The sequence below is a fragment of the Chlamydotis macqueenii genome, chromosome 1, assembly GCF_036417535.1.
Source record: "Chlamydotis macqueenii isolate bChlMac1 chromosome 1, bChlMac1.mat, whole genome shotgun sequence".
Taxonomy (NCBI): domain Eukaryota; kingdom Metazoa; phylum Chordata; class Aves; order Otidiformes; family Otididae; genus Chlamydotis; species Chlamydotis macqueenii.
The window spans coordinates 31,288,774-31,310,108 of record NC_141556.1 but is presented as its reverse complement, the minus strand read 5'-3'; the positions used below and the strand labels follow the sequence as shown (position 1 = coordinate 31,310,108).

The 21,335-nt window shown below is 37.2% G+C and overlaps 1 protein-coding gene across 34 annotated transcripts in view; it reads right to left on the bottom strand.

The window, feature by feature from the left end:
- Positions 1–21,335, bottom strand: part of NRCAM (neuronal cell adhesion molecule) — a 157,651-nt gene that overhangs the window by 70,331 nt on the left and 65,985 nt on the right. For 20 of the 34 annotated variants that reach the window (XM_086747872.1, XM_086747927.1, XM_086747978.1 and 17 more), the window contains exon 3: positions 235–423. In XM_086747872.1, the coding sequence (XP_086603998.1) occupies positions 235–325 (91 nt within the window). In that variant the 5' untranslated portion in view covers positions 326–423. Of the gene's footprint in view, positions 1–234; positions 424–13,353; positions 13,502–21,335 lie in introns of those variants that run through there. The other 14 variants (XM_086748049.1, XM_086748022.1, XM_086748068.1 and 11 more) reach the window with 3 other exon arrangements.

Here is a 21,335-nt window from a genome sequence, read left to right as displayed (position 1 = left end):
ACAATCCTATGTTAACCCTTCTCAAGTGAACAATGTAAAGTTATTTTATATGCACAGTTTTTTAAAATCTTCAGTAAATTAGTGTAAATATCCATAACTACAATGTCCTGACTGAAGTGAGCAAAACACACTCCATATTTAGCTCCACGTTGGGAGTCATCCTCATCTTCCTGTACAGAATTTTTTAAACTAACCTTCCATTATTCTGCACTGATTTAGCAGGTTAATACTTACAGTCAAGAGGTACATCCAATGCAGAAATCATTTGGCACAGAAAGAGGACCAAGGAAGCTTCGCTTGCAGAGATGCTCTTCTTTTTCATCATGATTTTAGGCTGTATTGAGTAAATCACACTTGAAGAATGAAGTTCAGCTTCATCAGATCAGGTAGCTTGGAAGAGTTATGTGAATATAGACAAGTAACCTGGTAAATAAAAATAAGAGAACAGCAAGATGTAGATACTATAGAGAGCTGAGTGATCACCTCTTAATAATAGTATGAAATACCAGCAGTAATACTACATATTATATCTGGGGACAATGGTTACACCATGTGCTCTACTGAAATCCAAGCTGAGATTCAGAAGTTCTAAGGACACCTAGGTCATAACACTCTCCTAAGGAAGCTAGTGAATAACTCTTACAACTTTGTTGAATGGAAATAGAAATGCCTCTCATAAAAAGGATAAAGCATCAGTCCAGGTAGTTAAAAAACAGCATAATAACTCTCTGAAGTAGATTTAGGAGATTAAACCTCTGAATGTCCACCTAGTCTCTCTTTCAAACAATTCTTGGAAAGAGTTATTTTAGGCATCTATGGCAATGAAAACTTGTCTGGCCACAAAGTTGCTAAGTAAACTGGGATCTTCCTAAAGCTTTGATTTACGTATCTTAGCTCCTCCTCACTTTGGAACTCTTTCTGACAGCTGTAGACTGAATACAGAAGACTTCATGGATTGCCATAATGAAGTGCTAGCTTACAGGAACCTAGGAACCTAGGCTCTTATTCCCCAATTTCTGATTCTACTGAAAATACGTATCATCAAAATACTTGTTCTTTTCTAGCCTGAACACCCAAAAATCTAATTAACAGCCAGCACACTGTCAAACTCTCTTCTCTCCACTTCCTAGGAGAAGAAGGTGGCAGAAATGAAACTTAAGGGAAATCTGTTCTTTGAAATGTGCTAGATTTTCCCCTACAAGCAAACATGAGAGATCTTGCTAACCATGTCAGAATGATTCTGCCTCCCTCATTTTTACTACACTCAGGACCAAGCTCTAACTTAGAAGAATGTTGACGGGGTAAAAACTAGCTGCCTGCAAGACCCATCATCATCGCTGGTGATCTACCAAGAGTTATAAGAATACAGCCTTCGAAATCCAAGTGGTGCTTACACAACGCATTCTCAGTAAATGGACGTCAGCTGAGAAAGTACTTCCTAGATGCCAGACTGATCAGAAAGTCCACAGTGACCAGCATTAATTTACCTTGAAAAGAACACTTCCTCAGCTACACCAGCATATGTGAAACACAATGTTACCAAGTCCACAAGGAATTAAAGTTGCAAAGAAGCAGTTGCCTTCCAAATGTTAAATAAAGAGATATTTGTGCTTCCTGAAGTTACTTAAACCAGTCTATACTAAAAATTTACCTCAGTTCTCAGGTTACAGGAGAAATTACGTTTCTTAATTGCTGCTGTAAATTGTCCTTCTATTTGTATAGTCTGCTGAGCAGAGACTGGAATTGGAAACCAGAACTGAGGTGTAGAGCTCAACCTCTCAATTCTCTATCATCAAACTCCCTGATTCTTACTGTCACTATCCATAACACAAGTGTTTGTTTCAAAATCAAAATATCCCAGCAGGTTAAACTCCTAGAAATGTACTGTTCCTTGGAGCTCTTGAGAACTGCTGACTGGGGCACCACGTGAGAGGGTAAATTCTTTATTCAGATGCAAAACAATCTACACTACTGCACGCCATAACAAAACAACTGCGTATTTGTCATGGCAGATAAGAAAAATTACAAAACTCATCAGAAGAGAAAACACCTGAGTTCTAGCCTTTGCATAATTATTTATACAAACTGGAACTGCAAAAGCAGACAAGGTGGCAAAATATCCAGAAAGTGGTTAAAGCATACAGCAGGGAAGCACCACAAGTACTGACTGACTTAGAAAAAAACTGAACTTTCCTACATTTTAAATGAGCACCTTAAGTGCTAGAAGTTTAGCTGGGGAAGAGGAGAAGTGTTTCTTCCATTCCACTTGTGGCACATAGAGTTTCCTATGCTCCCTCTGCAGTAAGGAGAAGGAGAAAAGCTTCTCCTGAGAGCACTTCAGCATGTTTCCTGCGATGAAGTGCTCTCCAGAAGACCTGATTTTGTTCTATTGACTACAGCTGTCTACTCTTCTCCAGTTAAGCTAGGTTCTCACACACTGCTCTCCTGATCTTTGTCATCTCCTCATTACAGTGCCATTGCAATTAGCAAGGTGCCCTCTCTGTACAATGTGTTTGACCCAAGATTTACAGGACAGTCCTTGAAGTATTCTACAAGTGAACCTTGATTTTTATTGTTTCTTCTTCAAGCAAAATTTCAGTTTTCCTTACAAAACAGTGATTATCCAATTTATTGTCTTGTTCTTTTACTGTGTAAAGTGAGTATTGCAGTGATCTGAGAGTAATTTAAAATTAAATTGCATTCCCTTTGAACAAGTACAAATGAATACACAAGCCCTGATGAATCAGGCATGTGCAATTAAAATGATTGTGAAAGTAATATCCTTGAGAAAATGCCTAACATTGCCTACCTCTGCTACTGCAATGTTGCAGTAGGATACCTATTGAGTCTACTGCTGGGATGTTTGGTTATAAAATACAGAAATTCAACAGGCAGTGTGAATTATAAAGCTGAGCTTGCACACTAACTTTGTCGTTCTTCAGAGAGGCAACGTTCCCACATAATTTGTGATAGAACATATTTAATTGAAAAGTATTTTAGGTTTGTCAGCACAACTGGGTGCTCTTGTTGAATATATTCAAGATTAAATCTGACATAATTTAGTAGGAATACAACAGCTGCTGAGTAGAACTAAACATTGCTTAGACATAATATCATCTGCTACAAAATAAGGCCAGGCCTCTAAGCACAGATCAACGTAAAAGCTTCAATTTCAAAACCTGAAATATTCATACAGCAGATTGCCTTTTCCTCCAGATAATTTATTTAAGATCTCTCATAACTCAGACATTTTGTCCTGCCCCTTTCATAGAAAAACACATATATTTTGATGGCTCATTCAGGAGTCTGTTCAACGATTTGTACGAAACAAGATTCTCTATACCTACGTATCTCATATGTACCTAACAAAATATCACTTGTTACATCTTCTATGCTTCTTGCTGAGACGCTGATTATGAGTAAAAACATGGACTAAAGGTTGAATCTATGGTGTAGCAAACAGGAGTCAAGGTAAATAGGAATGCATAAGAAGAGTATAAAAATATTTTCCAGAAAGTGTAGTACCAGATTTCAAAGGGAGGGCTTTTATGTACGACAAAAAAAGCAAGGATAAGGTGAGAGAAATAACCTTTTTTTTCCACTTTTTTTTTTTAAAGGTATTATTACTTTTTTTTACGGATGAGATACAGAAACACACAACTGGAAGAATGAAAGCACCAGTGAGCCTGAGGTAGAATGTCTGGCAGCAGCACAAAACACAGCTTGGCGCCAGTGATCTCTTCGCTGTGACTCACATGTCTGGACACTTTTGACCATAAACATCCAAAACAGGTACTTTGAAAACACTGAAGGAGCTAGGAAAAACAGCATGCATATGGAAGGGATCAGTTGGAAGAATACAAGACTCCTTTTCATACTGTAAATCAAATGGGACAAGGACCTTCTTGATTTTAAGAGCTGAAGAGCAAATGAATCCTAGAATCATTTAGGTTGGAAAAGACCTTTAAGATCATCGAGTCCAACCATAAAGCTAATATTGCCAAGTCCACCACTGAACTATGCCCCTAAGCGCCATGTCTACACACCTTTTAAATACCTCTGGTGATACTGACTCAACCACTTCCCTAGGCAGCCTATTCCAGGGCTTGATAATGCTTTTGGTGAAGAAATTTTTCTTAATATCTAATTTAAACTTCCCTTGGCACAACCCGAGGCCATTTCCTTGTCTATAACTTGCTACTTGGGAGAAGAAACTCACACCTCATGGCTTACATCCTTTCCCTCTGAAGGAAGTCTCCATGCTACCTATGCACTGCGCTATTTCCTGAATCATGTCTGGGAGAATTATGGTTGGCTTGGGTCAAAATCTGCCAGAGAGAGTGTTAACAGTTGAGCAGTATAGATGATTGCAGAATGTACACAGTATGCTATATTTTACTATACTATACTAGTACTGAGTATTACTAATTCCTAATTGGGATATTAATATAGACAGACACACTCTTAATGGACATTTCAAAGTTTAATCAATTTAAGGCTCAAATTTGCAGAGGGAACACGCTTTTCCTCTAGCTATCCTCAACAGAAGCGCATGGCATCTTTAATTTCCTTGTAAGTGCAGCTGCAATATTAATTTAATAGGAGACATAAGAGATGTAAGGAAGTGTATTTACTGAAATTCAGCCTAGTGCAAAGTCAAATAATGTATTTTTTAAACGTAATATTGTTCCACGGGGTTTTGATGCATCAGCTGATTATGCATTTCTACTAAATTACATGATTTTCATACAAAAAGCTCTCCATGAATGTGAATTGGAACCAAGGTCAATGTTAGAAATGTGAAAGGGTTATACAACTGCAGGAGAGAACCACTGGAATACTTAATGCACATTAGGAAAAAAAATGCATTCTATTCTATACAGTCATGATTAAATTAATTGGGAACAAGTTAGACACTGCAAATGAGAAGAAAATTACTACTGAGCAAAAAACTTCCTCTGCTTCATTTATCTAATACTCGTATTTTTTCTGACAGCGAAAAGACAGATATAATTAGAATATAGGAAAAACAAACAGTTTTTAAGGAAATCTGTTTCAAACAACCTTATATAAAGCTCCATAGAAACATGAAAAGCAATTTCAAATTAGGGAAGTGGATTTAATGATTTGTACATAAAAAAGAGGTGATAATATATACTTTTAATTTTCTTTTTTTTTAACACATTAAAAAAACCCACAAAATGCTTGCTTTTGAGGACAACTGCAATACCCTTATCAGTTAATGAAGATCTTTATAGGCTTTATGTATTTTATATAACTAGGCTAACTATGGAAGTATCAATAAGATGATTTAAAATATTTTTTAACAATGGGTTTCAAATTTCACACTTCTTTTTTAGCTTACCTAGCATTCTGAGTAATAGGTAACATTAAAAACTGTGACTGGAAACAATTATTTCATCTAAAATCTTTCAAACAGAAACAAATAGCAATCCCCTTGTGTTGTACTACCTAAGTGGCACAGATATAGTACTAACAGAAACAATAATACTATTTAGATATTGCCTTTATTCTAGCTATTTTTACAGGGGTAGAGAGACTTAATAGACTAAACACTCATGTACATGTCAACAGACTTGAGTCCTGTTCAAAATTCTGCTCTTGAATACTCATGTAGTCAATTCAGCTCCCACTGGTTTGCTTTTCTCATCTGTTGCTTACCTATTAGATATAAATTGTCCAAGGTATGGTCTATTTACAGGTTGGTGGTCTTAACTGGCTTACCACAGGACATACAGCTCTGGGGTGGCTGAATACAGGTGTACATAAAAAGAAGTTATTTTTAAAACTTTCCAAAATACACCAAACTAGAACTATTTCTAATCCTTTAGAACTCTGGAAAACACCACACTGCTTTCCTCAAAATTATTTATTTGTGACAGTCTACTACAGATATATCATTTAAAGTCATCAGGGAATGCTAATTTGGTTTTGATCTCCTGTTTTTGAAGTTTAAGCCCATTGCTTTATTTTTGGCTACATCCTATGTGCTACGGGGACATCCACGCAAAGAACACTGGATCAAGAAAAATCTATACAGCCAGAACTCCCGCATTCAACAAAGAACTCCTCAGCACTAATTCAGATGCTGCAGGTACTTATTAGTGTTAGATGGTTACAGGTACTTTAGCCATTTTTAAGCTTTTTTTTTTTTGACAAAGGGAGATGGCAAAGCTGTGTGCCGCACTCTAAACATTCTTAGTCGTTCTATATACAGTGTAAAATCATCAGCCTGGCCACGCTCCTGGACTCCCTCTACACACAGCATCGCTCTTCTGGTTCAGATACTGTACTTCAACACTCACACTGCTCTCCTTTCTTCCTACCACCCAGACACAATTTCCAGTCTCTCTACTCCCATCTTTTATTTTTCCAAGCTTCTTTCTCCCTAGATGGATTATTTGCATCTTTCCATGTTAAAAAAAATTAAAAAATTTGGCTCACTCTCTTATGACTGCCTTGTCTTCACGGTTATTGTTGTCCTGCCAATCTTCAGAGCCTCTGTTAATTTCAAAGTTGATAAAGTCAGCAAATAAAATGTTAAATGTCATTGGCCTTCACACTGCTCCTCATGAGAACACTATAGAAAAATCATTTAGTTCTTGAAGCTCCTTTATTGACAGCCCCGTATTAAAACCTGCTACCTGGTTTGTTATTCATTCAAGTCTGGTCTGTTTCATTATATAGCTCAATTTATGTTTTTATTCATCAGTTGAACATGACAATAAGTTAAATGCTTTTTAAAGTCTATTACATTGACAGCATCATCTTATCAAACTTGCAATTTTATCAAATATTAAAAGATTAAAATAAAATTTTTGTCAATCATTTGTTTTACAAGCCCTACTTTCCATAAACTATGTTGAGTAGAATTAATTTTACTCATGGCCTTTAATTCCCTGTCAGCTGAATCCTCAATCAGCTTTTTCCATATGTTCACTGTGATTTATATCAGGCTATATTTACCCTGCTCAATCTGCTTGTCTACTCTGAATCTGGGCAGAACACCAGCTTTCTCAGTCTCAAGGAACTTATTAAAAATGAAAACCTGTGAACCAGAAATCTCCCCCACCGACTCCTCTAGAACTCACAGGTAGACTCATTGCACCTAGATCTGCTAACTAAAAATATGTATCTTCAACACATATTATTTAATATCTATTAATGGTTACAATGACTGAAAAGAGCTCTCCATCCTAACATGATGCATCATACTTTTTCTTTGATTTCATCATATTACTTGCAATAATAAATCAACAGTAAGAGAAGCAAATTATTGTGAAGTAGCTCACAAAACAGTGCTAATCCCGTTTCTGTTCTTAAGTTTTGGTCCTATAAAAATAAAACAAATATTTGTCTGCTTTTCGCCTCCATGGCAATGGCCAACGCATCTGCCATGAGAACAGAACCTCTTTCACACAAGAATCAGCACTGACTGTGCATCTGCACAGCCCCAGCACAATGAGACCCCATTTCTCCTAGCGTAACTGCAGTATCAGCTGCTGAACTAGTGCTGTAGAACAGCTTCACCACCCACCCATTTTGCATCGCTGCTGAACTGCACTTGTACTAGGTCATCTGACAGCCACCCAGCTGATGCAGCCTTGCATGAGGTTGACTCCTCCGGCCCAGCCAGGACTGAGTGGGGTCCTACAAGGGCATGAATGCTCAGGGTCTACCTCAGCACAGCCAACACTGGATGAGTCCTTTAACAGTACTTTATTAGGGCAGGTGGGGATGAAGATATCTCTGCTCGAGTAATTCTGTAAGGCATCCTCCCTCCAGCAGCTATTTGCACACTGAATGGGAGACAGGAGGAAATCCCTAGGTTCCAGGTTAGCTTTGATCTTTTCCACATTGATAAGGCATAGGCAATCTGGATCTTGTCTTGTTTACTTGTTTCTGGATTTTTGTGTTTTCTTTTAAAAATGTTCTTCTCTCCAAATATTTTTCCCTTTTTCTTTTGGGAGACTTCAGTGTTGTTCTTCCCTGAACACTATAAAATTTTATAGCTGCTAACTGCAGCTCTTTGGTAAATCACTATGAGCACTGGGATACAGCTAAAAAAGCAAGGATATAGGTCCTTATTTTACCTTTCTGCTCTAGAAGTGCATGTGTGACACCCTAGGAGCACCTAAAAATGCAAGGTAAAAAACCAAACTAAGCACAGAGTTCAAATGTCTAGCTAAGGGCTGCAGGTAAATCCGTAAACTCAGTCATGACCCACAGACTCGAATCTTCTCTCGAGAGCAGCCACTCAGAGTTGATTTTTGAAAGACTGGAGCAGAGCTGATCTGTCCTTTTACAGTTGTCTTACATATTCCCTGAGGACCTTTGCTGGATTTGGCCCTTCTGAGGATTTAAACAGAGGAGCACTTACTTTCTAGATCCTGCTCAGATTAAATTATAAGCTGCTTTGGTTGGGGCGATTACACACATGGCAGAGCAAAGCTGTCGATAGCCCTCAAACAGGGAGGTAAACCCAGTAAGCCTGGCAAGTCTAGGTGCCTTCAGAGTCAAATCAGCAGCTGAGCAGCGTTTTTGGATTGCAAATTTAAACTCGGACATCTCAGTCTTGCCTGAGTGCTTTCTGATGTCCTAAATTCTTGACTGGATTCAGTCTGTTTCACCTTTTTTACCTCCTCACTTACAACAGAAGATGGAATAGAGCATTAAAAAAAGGTTTAGTGCCATTTATTTCAGTAGCCCTTCCGAGTCATTACAGCCTGAGCAAATATGCTTCATCTCTTGCGCATGTATGCATACCTCACTGTCTTTCAAATACTTGGCTGAAGTGCTTGAACTGAAGCAAATCTACTGAAGATTATGAGTTTACACAGGAGGGAGTAAAAAACCAGCTTGCATAGGTTTAGAGAGATACAGTTTGGCTTGAAGTGCATCACTAAATATGGTGATCAAGGAGAGTAAAGAATTCAGCTCAATTATTAAATTTCTCAGTGAGTCAGAAATCATTCAAAGTGAGTGAGAGAAAATAAATTAGGAAAACACATTTTCACAGCACTTGGATGTTAAAAACTGGTATCCACATGACGGTATCATTAGTATAGCTTTTCAGGCTATGCTTTGACATTTTTAGAAGCATGCAAATGATCTAGTCGCTCATTAAATCCACTTTAAGAAGATCTAATTCAGACAGAACTTCAAGAAGACAAAGGTTTTCAAGTAGCCCATCTCTTTCCTTCTGAAAGGTTTTGCATTACAGCAAGAAAGTCCTTATGAGAAAAATATCTATGAATCATCAGACTGCTATTGCAGCTATACCATACTGTGCAAACACAAGCAGAAGGAAAACCACAGAGTGGGCAGAAGGGAAATGCACCATCATCCTGAGTGAAGACTCCCAATTCAATGACAACAGTTTGTTCCTTGTAAATATGCAAAAGGGATGCTGAGCTGAAATGCTCCCTGAAATGTTCATTTCTTTACCCAGGAGATACGATTAAAGGGATTTTCTTCCTTTTTTCCCTTATTTTTATTTTTTTTAACCCACCATAATTCAAAGCAGGGGCTTCAGAAAGCTCGCTTAGGAGAAGGTAATACATTCTGCATTACTCCGGTTAATTACCTTCTTTACATCCCTACAGCTAACCCCAAAAGCACTATCTGTCCAGAAGTATTCCTGCAATCCTGGAAATATTCTTGTGAAAAGCATACTGTGCAAAAGAGCAGAATCTGATTCAAAGGCAGGGAAACTCCTCCCTTTGGGAAGTAGAGCAGAAACCACTAATATTAGCATGAAATGCTAGAATAGTTATGCTAGGGAGGAGGTCGCGCAGAATAGGGACAGTGCCAGAAACTGAGGACTAAGGCATTCTGTCAGATATAAAACCCTAACAAGTACATGAACAAAGGAGGGTAAACAGCGCTCAGGGAACAAACTGTACAAACTCCAGCTAGCTGCCTTGGGTAGAATTTTTTGGAGGTGGGGGTTGGGGACTGGCCACCTATGCATAACATCTCTTTCACAGGGAAAAGTTAGTATGTTTGCTGGTTTAATTTTAATTAATTCCGTTAAAGGAGGTACAATTACATCTGTTAGCTTGGAATCTCTACCCACCATTAAAAACTGAAATTAATCAAAAGCTCAGATACAAACACTTCCACGCTTCAGAAATATCCCTGCCTTTCTCTCTAAAAGTGCTGATAATGTTCACAATGATTATAGCTGTGCAAATCAGGTCTGTCCATGCTTTAAACCACACTAATTCATGCTGCCACTGTTCCCGACAGAATGATGTGAGACTTAAGCAAACGAATAAACTCCTTAAAGTTTGTTCGTAGATCTCACCAGCGTTGTGCTACGTTTCATAACCAGGTCATCATGCTCAGCTACTGAGGATCACACGTGCAGGGATGACTGTCGTCCTAACAACAGTCAGAAAGAACCTGCCAGTTTTAAGATTTTCTGACTCTATCATTGCTCTCTATGAGCATCTCTAGTTCCTCCTCACTCTCAAATTTAATCCATAACAACACGCAAAGTGTTAACTAGCTTTGTCACCTTCATAAAAGCTGCCTGCTGCAGCTGGCCACCTCAACTCTATAGATAAAAGTAAAGCAGGGAAGGTTGGCATTCAATTCTTTTTTTTTTCCCTGCTGCCTTTGCTCCCTTTTTTTTATTTACTATTAACCTGCAGAGTTTCCAGCTCCCTGAATATATACGCTCTTGTGGACATTGTGGAAGCTTTAAGTGGGAGTATACAACAATTCACAGTGACTGTTTGACTGTTTATTTCAGCATAGATTTCATCTTTATGAAGTGCTACAGGAGCAGAACAGATATTTCACAGGAAGTAAAAAGAGAAAGGTGAAAAAACAATGTTGCTGTAATTAAGGAATATTTAAAAGCACTAACGCCTGAAGGTGTCAGACATGTTGTGGATCCACTGTGGATGCACTGTAAGGTAAACTCCAGAAAATCTGACGCATCCAGACAGACCACAGCACAGCTCGCTGTCACTGTCACCACCCCGACCTTTGACTCTGAAGTACAAATAATGGGTATCCTCCTCCTCCTCATACAGCTTTTCCATTAGCCAACTCTATTGCCAGCCGGATAAAAAAAGTGAAGATTTTTAGTTCAGAAGTGAAGATTTTTAGTTCAGAGCAGGAAAAGCGCCTTGGATGAAACCACTGGAACCAAAGACGACGTTTTGACTGTACCAGCATTTCAGTTGTTATCACTGCCCCCTGGAGTTTACTGCTACCCATAACTATCACATTCATTCCATTTATCACTGTTTTCCAGTTTTTTAGCCAGTTTTACTGCCATTGGCGCTTAAAACTCATCTATCTAAATACACAAATGGATAGAACCAGTTGTCATGTTATTTTAGTGGGACGTGAAATAACAGATACAATGTACTGAAATTTATATTTTTAGGATTAATCATTCATTTTGCTGGTGTTATTCAAACAAATCTGCCACTGGCTTCATCTGAACTTGGCTTGATTAAAACTCCTAAGATTTGTTCTATAATCTTTATTGCAGCTGAAGCTATTAAATCTGTTGTTCCCCAGCCATTTGCCTGTATCTTCTTTATCAAAGACCAAAAAAAAAAGTAATTCAAAAATATAAATGAAGGGCTTATTTTTATGCATTTCCCATTTACGCAAATGTGGAAAATTTCTCTGTTATTGTGGTGTTAAAGGATTAATATGGATTTTTAATTCAATGTATTTTTTTATTTTAATGTATCAAAAATAAAACCCTGCAGCCTAATTCTCACAATAAATCTTGCACTTCTAATAGAGTTTTAAAACACCATTGTCAAACTGAAACTTTCTAAATGAGATGTGCTAACCTACATTTCCATGCTGTTGCCCATTTATTTGAAATATATTTCATATGTTAAGAATATTTTCAATTTTCCATTTAAAAGAAGCAGAGAAGGCACTTAACACCACTAAAATAACATAATTTTAGGTGCAATTAAGCAAGCAGCAATAGGACAAAGCCAATAACTAGAGCCTGAGTGGGCTTTTTTAATACAAATCATTAATTCAAACCTTTAGGGTAAAAAAAGCTCATTTAATCATCAAGAAGTTAATCCAGTTTTTCCCCTAACCAGGAAATAGCCTTCCCTGCATTTTTCATACGTGTACACTATTCATCAACGAAACAAAAAAATCCTACCCAGGTCTTCATATCTATTATGTAAGTGAACACTTTGAGGTAAACATTTACATTGTTCACACATTCATTTGAATGTCGCATTCACATTACCACCGAGGAGATAAAAGAAATTTATTTCATACTGCCATGTTTACTACTGTTTTCTTTGGTTTGTTACAACTAATTTAATCTTTAAATCAAGATCTCAAGTGCAAACAGCATACACTGCAAGAATAGTAATTTTTTTTTTTGCTGTTAAAATTAAGCTCAGTGCAGTTCTGCACAGTTGCACCACTGGATGAGGAGGAAGTTTTTTCCATTCAATGTACTCTTTCAAATAGTCTGTTTTCTTCTTGTATGAATACTATTCTAAGCACATACAATATCCTCCCACAAAATTGTTGATAAATGTTGAATTAAAGAAAGATTCTTCAAGGTGAAGGAAAAAATAGCATTGCAAGAGGAAAACATAGTATAAAATCCCAAAATAAATAAAAAAAAAACTTTCTGAAAAGCTGATGACAGTACTGCAAAAGCACTTTACTACACAACTTGTAATCCAGACTGTATGTTGGTACTAGCAGACTGATAAGCACATCATTTTATCCCCACTAGAGAATGACTATATTTAATCATTCAAAAATAAAAATAGTTTATGAACATATATACTCATATAAAGTTTGTATCACACAACGAAGCATTCAAAGAAACATCTGCTTTTTTATGAGAATACATCTAGACACAGAAACAAGGCAGCATGAATTCACACCACAACTGAATTCTTGTTCTCATTAAAAGACACTGGTTTATAATTATGCATCCATTTTATTTCCAATCTATCTTTCTTTTCTTGTCATGTTATTTGCTAAATTATTAGTCATGCACAAAAAATTAAAAAAACACAAATTTGTCTCCAATAATATGTGTACAGTCAACAGTAATTTCTCAGAGCACAATTATTGGACATCATTTCAGTAAATTCTTGTCAGTTCTAATTTCTGCGTAGCTGTAACAGCTAATGCATATTTTTCATGCAAATGCTGTACTAAATATGAACATTTCAGAAGGAAAAACTTCAAGAAACTATAAAAAGGACGGCAAGATATTTTAAAAAGTAAAAATAACTAACATTCCTAATTACTTTTGATTACTTCAAACACTTGGCTGTGCTTTATAGTTTTTATAAATTATCTTACTCTTTGAGGCAATTTTCAATCAATCCCGTCACAGAATAACAGTGTATCAAGGCAGCTTGTCAGTCAGACCCCTCTCTTTTGCACATCTTGAAATATTGATCCTTCAAAGAAAATACAAAGGACCGCTCACTTGACTCTTAAGCAACACCTGCAGGTGATACAGCCGTATTAGCATAATATTGTTTTGGATTTCAACATGTAAAGAATGCAAAATTGCTATACATCAACATTAAAGGCTGAAATTATTTTCTCAGCCATGCTAATTTAAATTGAGAGAGATGCTGTTGTCCAAGGAGTTTTAATTTTACATTAAATTGCCTTACTGCTTATACACCAGAGAAACCATAATACAACTAAGACCAGAAAGTACTCTTTAATCTTTAATATAAAATTAAATTTTGCTGGTTTTTCAATTTATCCAGAGACTTAGCACCACTTAAAACTGTGCTTTGTTGTATCAATTTTAATCAAATGTTATTTTAATTGGGTCTGTAACGACATGTAGAAAGTACTGCGCCACTGGGAAGAAACTAATTTTTGATCTCCTGTTCTTACATCTCTGAAACCAGCCCAGTTTTCAGTCTCACCTTTAACTTCCCTTCAGGCATTATTCCCCAGTGTTCCACAACTTCAATTCCCAATTCAGATGTGCTCAGAAGAACAATGTATCTTAAATAGTACTTCTGGAAAGCAAGACTTGTGGAAATGGGGACACCTTACTAAATTTCCCATATGGTCTATCGAAAGAAGATGAAGCTGTGAACGTATTACATCTCTCCCTCCCCTACCCTGATTTTTCCTAACAACCTTCATTCTTGCAGACAGACAGATGCTGCCTTTTCTTCCTTCCTAAAAGCTGTAAGCACCACCAGACCCAGATGGGTGGACGAGCTGTTCTCCAGGCTGCTGAGAAAAGAGCCATCTATGAAGAAGGAGGGTGATGGGAAATAAAGTCCATCAAGGAAAAAAAAAAAACCTCAATCAGATTTGAATAAGAACACTCTACCTCATACAGAAGTAGAGGCTTTGAGATACAGTTTTTCTTACTGTCTGAACAATAAAACACTAAATTAATTATATACTCTCACAGATGGCAATTACAATAGCTGAGATTGGCTGATAACACCAGGCAGCAAAATTAGGGCAGCCTTCTCGCAGCCCTGATTCCTCCCTTCCTTAGCAGGAACTTGACTCAAGCTGTTTCACTGCAAAGATTTGGTAGGTAGTTCACCATTTTCTAGCCTAAACTACAAGTCAAATTCATAATTATATTCCATAATTAAGTTAGGTTCAGTTTGATAGCTTCAGTCTCTGTCAGAATAAAATTTAAAGCAGCAAATCAACTTTCATCTCTAAGTGCATGAAAACAATGTTTTAGATATCAAGGCAGATATTAAAAGTCTCAAGGATAGTGGGGTTTTTTTTGTTGTTGGTTTGTTTAGTTTTTGTGGGTTTGTTTTTTTTTTGTTTTTAGTAATTTGAGACACTGAAACAAACTTCTCATGCCATATTTTAGATGGAATTGCATCAAGTACCTGAAAGGGGTTATGCCATGCTGGTTGTCTCTGCAGCAGTCACCAGACAACAATGACCAAATAAACTCTTATAAGCTTCTTCTCCCAGAACGAAAAAACATAAAACAGACATCAGCATACTTAGGGATTGCCAGTACGGCATGGGAATACTTTTCTTATAACCCTGAATAGCAGAACAGGAAAAGAGTCTGTGTCTCCTTTAAGATTCACATCTTAAGGTGTTGGTTTTTTTTTTTACATTTGAACCAAGGCAACTGACCTTTTTGTACCCTTTTTATTTATTTAAAAATGCTATAGATTTTCTGTAGCGTTTCTGCTACAGCACATCATAGGGGATCTCCAAATTCACACTTGTATCTCATTCTTTAAACTTCATAATTCATTCTGTAAAAGGAGCTGGTTGCTCTAAAAAGGAGTTGCCTGGAAGCACCCTTCACGAAACTGTGCAGAAGGTAAATGTGAAGTAAGACTTTTCTCATTCTTTAATCTTGATAGTGAATTCCCAGCATTAGGCTGGATCCAACAAATTACATGCATTTCGACATATAATGCTTGCTGCTGGGTAGCTGCCAGGTAAGATAATAAAATTTGTGCCTAATTAAACCACATTCCTTTCTTCCACAACGGCTGACAGTCTTGGTTATTCTTAACATTGCAAGATGTATTCACAACAGTATATGCTGGGAAAAGTCTGATATACCTTTTGTTTAATATAAAAAACCAGAATTTCCAGACATAAAGCCAACAGTTGGCATGACTGAGATACTCTGAACTTCACACGTAAGCTTTCTCACATGTTTAATCAGAGAAAGTTTACCTAAGTTACTGCACTGGTTTAGCAGAGATAGTGAAGGAAGGAAAGACTCAAACATTTGAAAAGGATAGAGGGATAATTAAAATGTTTTAAACACAATGAACCACTCCTAATGTATTTGGATCAAGGCATCTACACCAAAAAAAAAGGAAGCCAGTGAAATGTGAATTGAGAAAACAAATACAACTAAACCTGAACGAACTTGACTGCTGAGTAAAAATGACATTAGCCATACAATTGCCATAGCTACTATAAAAGCAGTAAGGGCCAGGTTAGAAAAGTAGCTTCCTCTTTTTTTTTTTTTTTTTTGCCAGCAGTCACTGCAGTCTCTTGATCATCAAAGAACTTTATTAGAAGGTACATTTCAGTACTTAACCTTTCACATATCCTAAACAACTACAGGTATGAAAAAGGGGGTTAATGGAGACTAGATCAACCACTTTTCTTCTCTGCTTTGCTTGGCAGAGTCACAGAATTATGGAGCTAACAAATTTCTACAAATTAAAATAGAACCTAGGGTGGAGGGCAGAAATCAGGGATATCCATTCACTGTCCAAACTGTTTTTTTGCAAGAGTGATCCTTACAGTTCTCTCCGACATTGGTTTTCAGTTGAGCGAAAAAGGTGGTATTTTATTTAGGGGTGGATTTGCACACTAGCCTTGCTCCGATCTAATGGCAAGTAGCTGTCAAGAAAATACGAAGAGATCCTGAGCTCTTCTGTGCCTCACTGGAAGTTCCTGCCCTCTCTCCTTGCATTTAAGAACTGTAGCATCCCCAGTGAGCTACCATTAGGTCATTGATCCAAGAGAAAACAAAGCTATGCAAGAAAAAAATAGGTTCTGTCATGACAGAGATTTCCCCAAATGAACTACTGCTTTTGGATGACAGCCAGAAATTAAACAGTGAAGCATCCTGTGAAACTATACACCCAGCCTACGTCTTCATGGATCTAAGCTGGGTCAATGCTATGCTGAAGTATTCCCATCAGTCTAAGTTGACTCTGTCCCTCCCTACTGAAGGACTGATGAGGAACATTAAGCAAAGGATTTCTTTCGTGAGAAACAGTGATTTCAAAGGATTTATTTGGTGACTTCCTTTGGTGAGGAATACTATGCAAAAGAAGTATTTCTTTCTAATGAGTTGCAGCATCGTTCCTAGTGTAGTCTGTTAGATATCTGAATTTTTAATTCTGAAGAGAAGTGCTTTAGTCTGCAAACTCTGTAAGGGATGTAAAAATGAATGTCAAACCTTTATTGGACTTCTGAGTTTTATATCAACCAACCTTTTACATTAATTTATTCAAATAACATTTATTTGGTTTATTGCAAACGAAATAGTTCAAAAAAGTGTAGGCAACTACCACACATCAATGACTGCAGTCTCCTTCAAAATAATTCTAACATAATACCATCCTTCACATGTATTTACCAGGATGCATTTTATAAATAATGTAAATTTTATGTTAGAAGGCCTTTATTTCTAAAGATAGGCAAATCATTTGTACACCTAGGTTATATAATTACGTAAATTATATAGTTAACAATAGATATATCTGTACATATATATACAAACATATGAAAACAATATTTAGTGTGCCCTGTGACAAATTAGAACTGTATTTCAGTACTTAATCAGAACCTGTTGCTTTGATGAGCACTTTCCTTTAACAAAGCAGCCTGACTGCACAGTACCTGTGCGCACTTACATCTCAAATACATCTCTGGCACAACAGAGCTTCTCTGGTTGCACACCTGTTTGCAAATTATATAGAAATCCTTAAGTTGTGTGGAAGTCAAAACAGCTATTAAAAAGGAAACTGAAAAGTCATATTTAACATATTTATGGCAAAGGGGTGCAAAGACAGCTACTTGACAGAACATTGGTTAGGTTAATAAAACACTCTGGAACGTGACATAGAAGGACAATTAACCCAAGATTCTCCATCAAAACTCACCAAGCTATATCAGAAATTTAAATCTATTTTTGCTAAACAATCAGTTAAACTGTGTGCCACGTTAAAGAACAGCTCATACTGGAATAAAGATTTGTGACACGTTCTGGGTACTAATTTATTTTCAACTGTTGGTATACTTGTAGGAATTAAAAAAAAAAAAGTCAAATCACTGTCAATATAGTAAAATAAGAGAAATGTCACTTTTGAACATGGATGCTGGCCAAGAGGCATCTCAGTGCGTAGGTTATTCCAAAAAGGAGATTTCAAAAAGGCATTTTATTCATTTATGAGAGTCTAACATGACACTCAAAAATAAATCAGGTGCTGGTTTCGTGCTCAAAGCTTCAGAGCCTTTTCAGGCAGCACCCTGACTGAGCGGCTCACTGCCTCCGCTTCTGCCCAGGCCAGGCACTGACACTTGTTACACTGCGTCGAAGCTTCTCCCTCCCTTTCAGCATGCTGTTGTCTTCAGCAGACTACTTCATTCTTACCTGTGTGAGTGACCACACACGTGGAAACTATGCTTTTTTCAAATCTATAGGATTCCTTCATTTGTTCGGAGGTTTCTGAGTGGAAAGATGGTTTTGAGTGAAAATGCATTTAGCTCTGTTCAGCTTTGTCACAACAAACAGCAGTAGCTACGTTTATGAGCATCAAGCAGCTTTATCTGATGGCAATAAACAACCACTTTTGTACTCTAAATGTAGTCAGGTACTTTAAAGACGAAGGAAGTACCAACTGCATTACTAATAATTGTAGAAGGATGTCAATAGGCACAAGAACTTTCGCAGGAATTTATGTACTAAACTAACTGTAGTTTTAAAGATGCTCTACTCAGAAATTCATAATTAATTTATACACGATCTTATTTAATACAGAATGCAATGAAAACAACATTAATCTTTCCTGATGAAAGAAAGTATGCGCTCCTCTGCAGGAGAGGCAGAGCTTCTCCTTTTCCCACTTGACTGAGATGGAGTGCCGCAGTAGGCAGACACAAAAGGGACTTTCTGGTCTTCCATGGAGCCTGCCCATCCTTTTTCTAGGCTGTCATGGCTTGCTTTAAAGGAATTACAAAACAAGGGAGGAATAAAAGCATTTTGTGAAAAATCTGAAGATTCACTTTTTATTGTCATTTGCTGTGCAGAGTATTTAATTTCTCCAGTCATTTTGCCACTAGATTAGGCCAGTAATTTACTTTTAAAATTCTAGTATAAATTTAAACATGAGAAGGATGTATCTTCTTTCAAAACAACTTTTTCCTTTTTAATTCATGGCTGCTTTGGTAGCATTTCAAAAAAATAATGAATATTCTGACAGATGACTGGATGACAGGCTTCAAAGAAATGTTTTTGCTTTCTGTGGCAAAACATTTGACAGCTTTTGTTCAGAAATGTGTTTCCAGAACAACACTTTATAAAAATTCAATAAAAAGGATTTATACTCCAAAGTTGTAAAAGCCAAAACCACAAGGACTGTAATTATTTTAGAAACTAAGTGGCCATCAACATTTGTATATCCAGTCTTTGTTGTTTTGTTCTAGCACTGTACACTGTCATTATTCAGCAGTATTAAAAGGCTTTACAAACTGCTGATACTCAGTCATTTACTCTTTAGTGAAGCCAGAGAGCTTTAGAACATTACCGGACCACATCACAGATCAAAAGACACTTAGCTACCGCAAAAGAGGGCTCCTGATGCCAGACAGATGACATTATTGAGCTATTATAGTACTCACATCTGCTAATTTTAGAAGACCCATGAGAGTTCATAAATCCCAAAACAAAACCAAAAGCCTCTGTGGAATCAATATGAGATTATGTATTCTTCAGTGTGCATTACTTAACAACGTTTCTGCTTTGGATTCCACAAATCTTATATAGATTAATCATTTAATAAAAACTTGAACATGTCAATGCTCCACAGAAGCTTTTCCAAATGTAATAGTTTTTTTTTCTGTTTCACAAAGGACTTACAAGGGTTGCAAGAAAGGCATAACTAGGTAATTTTCATATCACAAATTTCAGATTTCACTTTTTGTGACAGTGGGAATGCAATCCCTGTTTAATTAGAAGTCTGAAATCACCTGCTACATCTTACTGTTCTAATACTGATCCCAACTGAATGCAAAGCGATACTGTAAGCATTTTTTCCCCTCTGATAATAGAGCCTACACAGCCCAATCTAGTACTTTGCTGATCACGTTACAGGGTCAGTGAGATTTTAGCTCAGCTCTGTTCAAAACTGAGGTTATTCTTCCTGCCTCTGCCTAGGGCCAAATCTTTTAGTTCTCATGAAATTATACTGGCTTCTGGTCCACCACTATAGGTTTGTGCCCCATTTAATTTCATCACTAGAATACTATGGGTTCTGTAAGATTACGGACAAATGTCCAGCTGTTCCAGCTAGCTCAATTAAGAAAGGAATTAAGAAGATATGAACAGGTAAAATTCCAAATGAGTGACTTAGCTGGCTCTCATAGGAAGGCAATACCCATCAGCAGAGAGAAAGTCAGGCTGGCTGATAGGCTGCAAGATCTTTTCCTGGCTCAGCTGTTTGAGGAACACCCATCTGTCTACAAGCTAAATTGAGAAGTCCTCATGTTAGAAAGTAAACTGCATTGGCACAGGATGGTGTGCTCCTTCAGCCATTTCCTATTGTGAATGAATGGTGAAGAATTATGGTATCATAAAAAGCAATGGCTTCGTAACTGCTGTTTTGTGATAATGTTCAAATAAGGGCCAAATGTCACATACTGTGTCACAGAAAGCTTTTCAGATCCTGGCACGGGCATTCTCCTTTCAAACTAATTAAGTTGAAAAAAAGCACAGACATCTTTGCATGGATCTTGCTAGTGTAGATCAAAAAAGCTTTAAAAAAATCATCTAGAAAAGTAAATTAAATAATCTGAACCTAATTCCATCAGTTTTCATATATCACTACAAATGCAATCTCACCACAGACACACTGTGATAATGACTGATATCCTAACTTAGTAATGTCAATAGGAATTCTGCTGCTAAGTTCAATTAGACACTATTGCATCCAAACATGTTCCTCAAATCAAATAAGGCTGTTATCTGGTTGAGTACAAGTACCAAAGGAGCTACACACCCTGGTACAAAGTGAGTGCCTCCTGGAAACAAAATGGATGTTACACTGAACTAATGTGCTTTACATTCTGGAGAGAAGTACAGATCAAGTAATCTGCTTTCCCAAGGTCTGTGAGAAGAGAGAGCACCTGAGAGCAAAGGTGCTCTCTCACAGGCTCTACAGAGAAGCTACGGTCAGACACAACATGTCACAGGCAGCTACTGTACTAAATAGACACGGAAGGTAAATGCATGCATAACAGATAAGCTGACATCTGTCAAGGTACAAACGCACACACTACATATTGCCCTTACAGTCTGTTTGTGTCCGAAGCCTGTGTTCTCTGTAGCCCTTCTCTCACGTGCTCACTTCTCTGTGTCACATCTCTTCTTCTGAAGGTTCCCTGCAGCCTTGAAGGCAAAATCTATAGCCTACAGCAGAGACCTGCACTGAACAACAGGTGTAGGAGAAGAGCTGAAGTTTTGTAAGAACGGGAGATGTTGTGCTGCAGCGGCAAGAAAAATCATGGGTGCAGGAATATTTGTTGTTACGATCTGCAATGTTTGTAGTATTTGTTTACTTGTA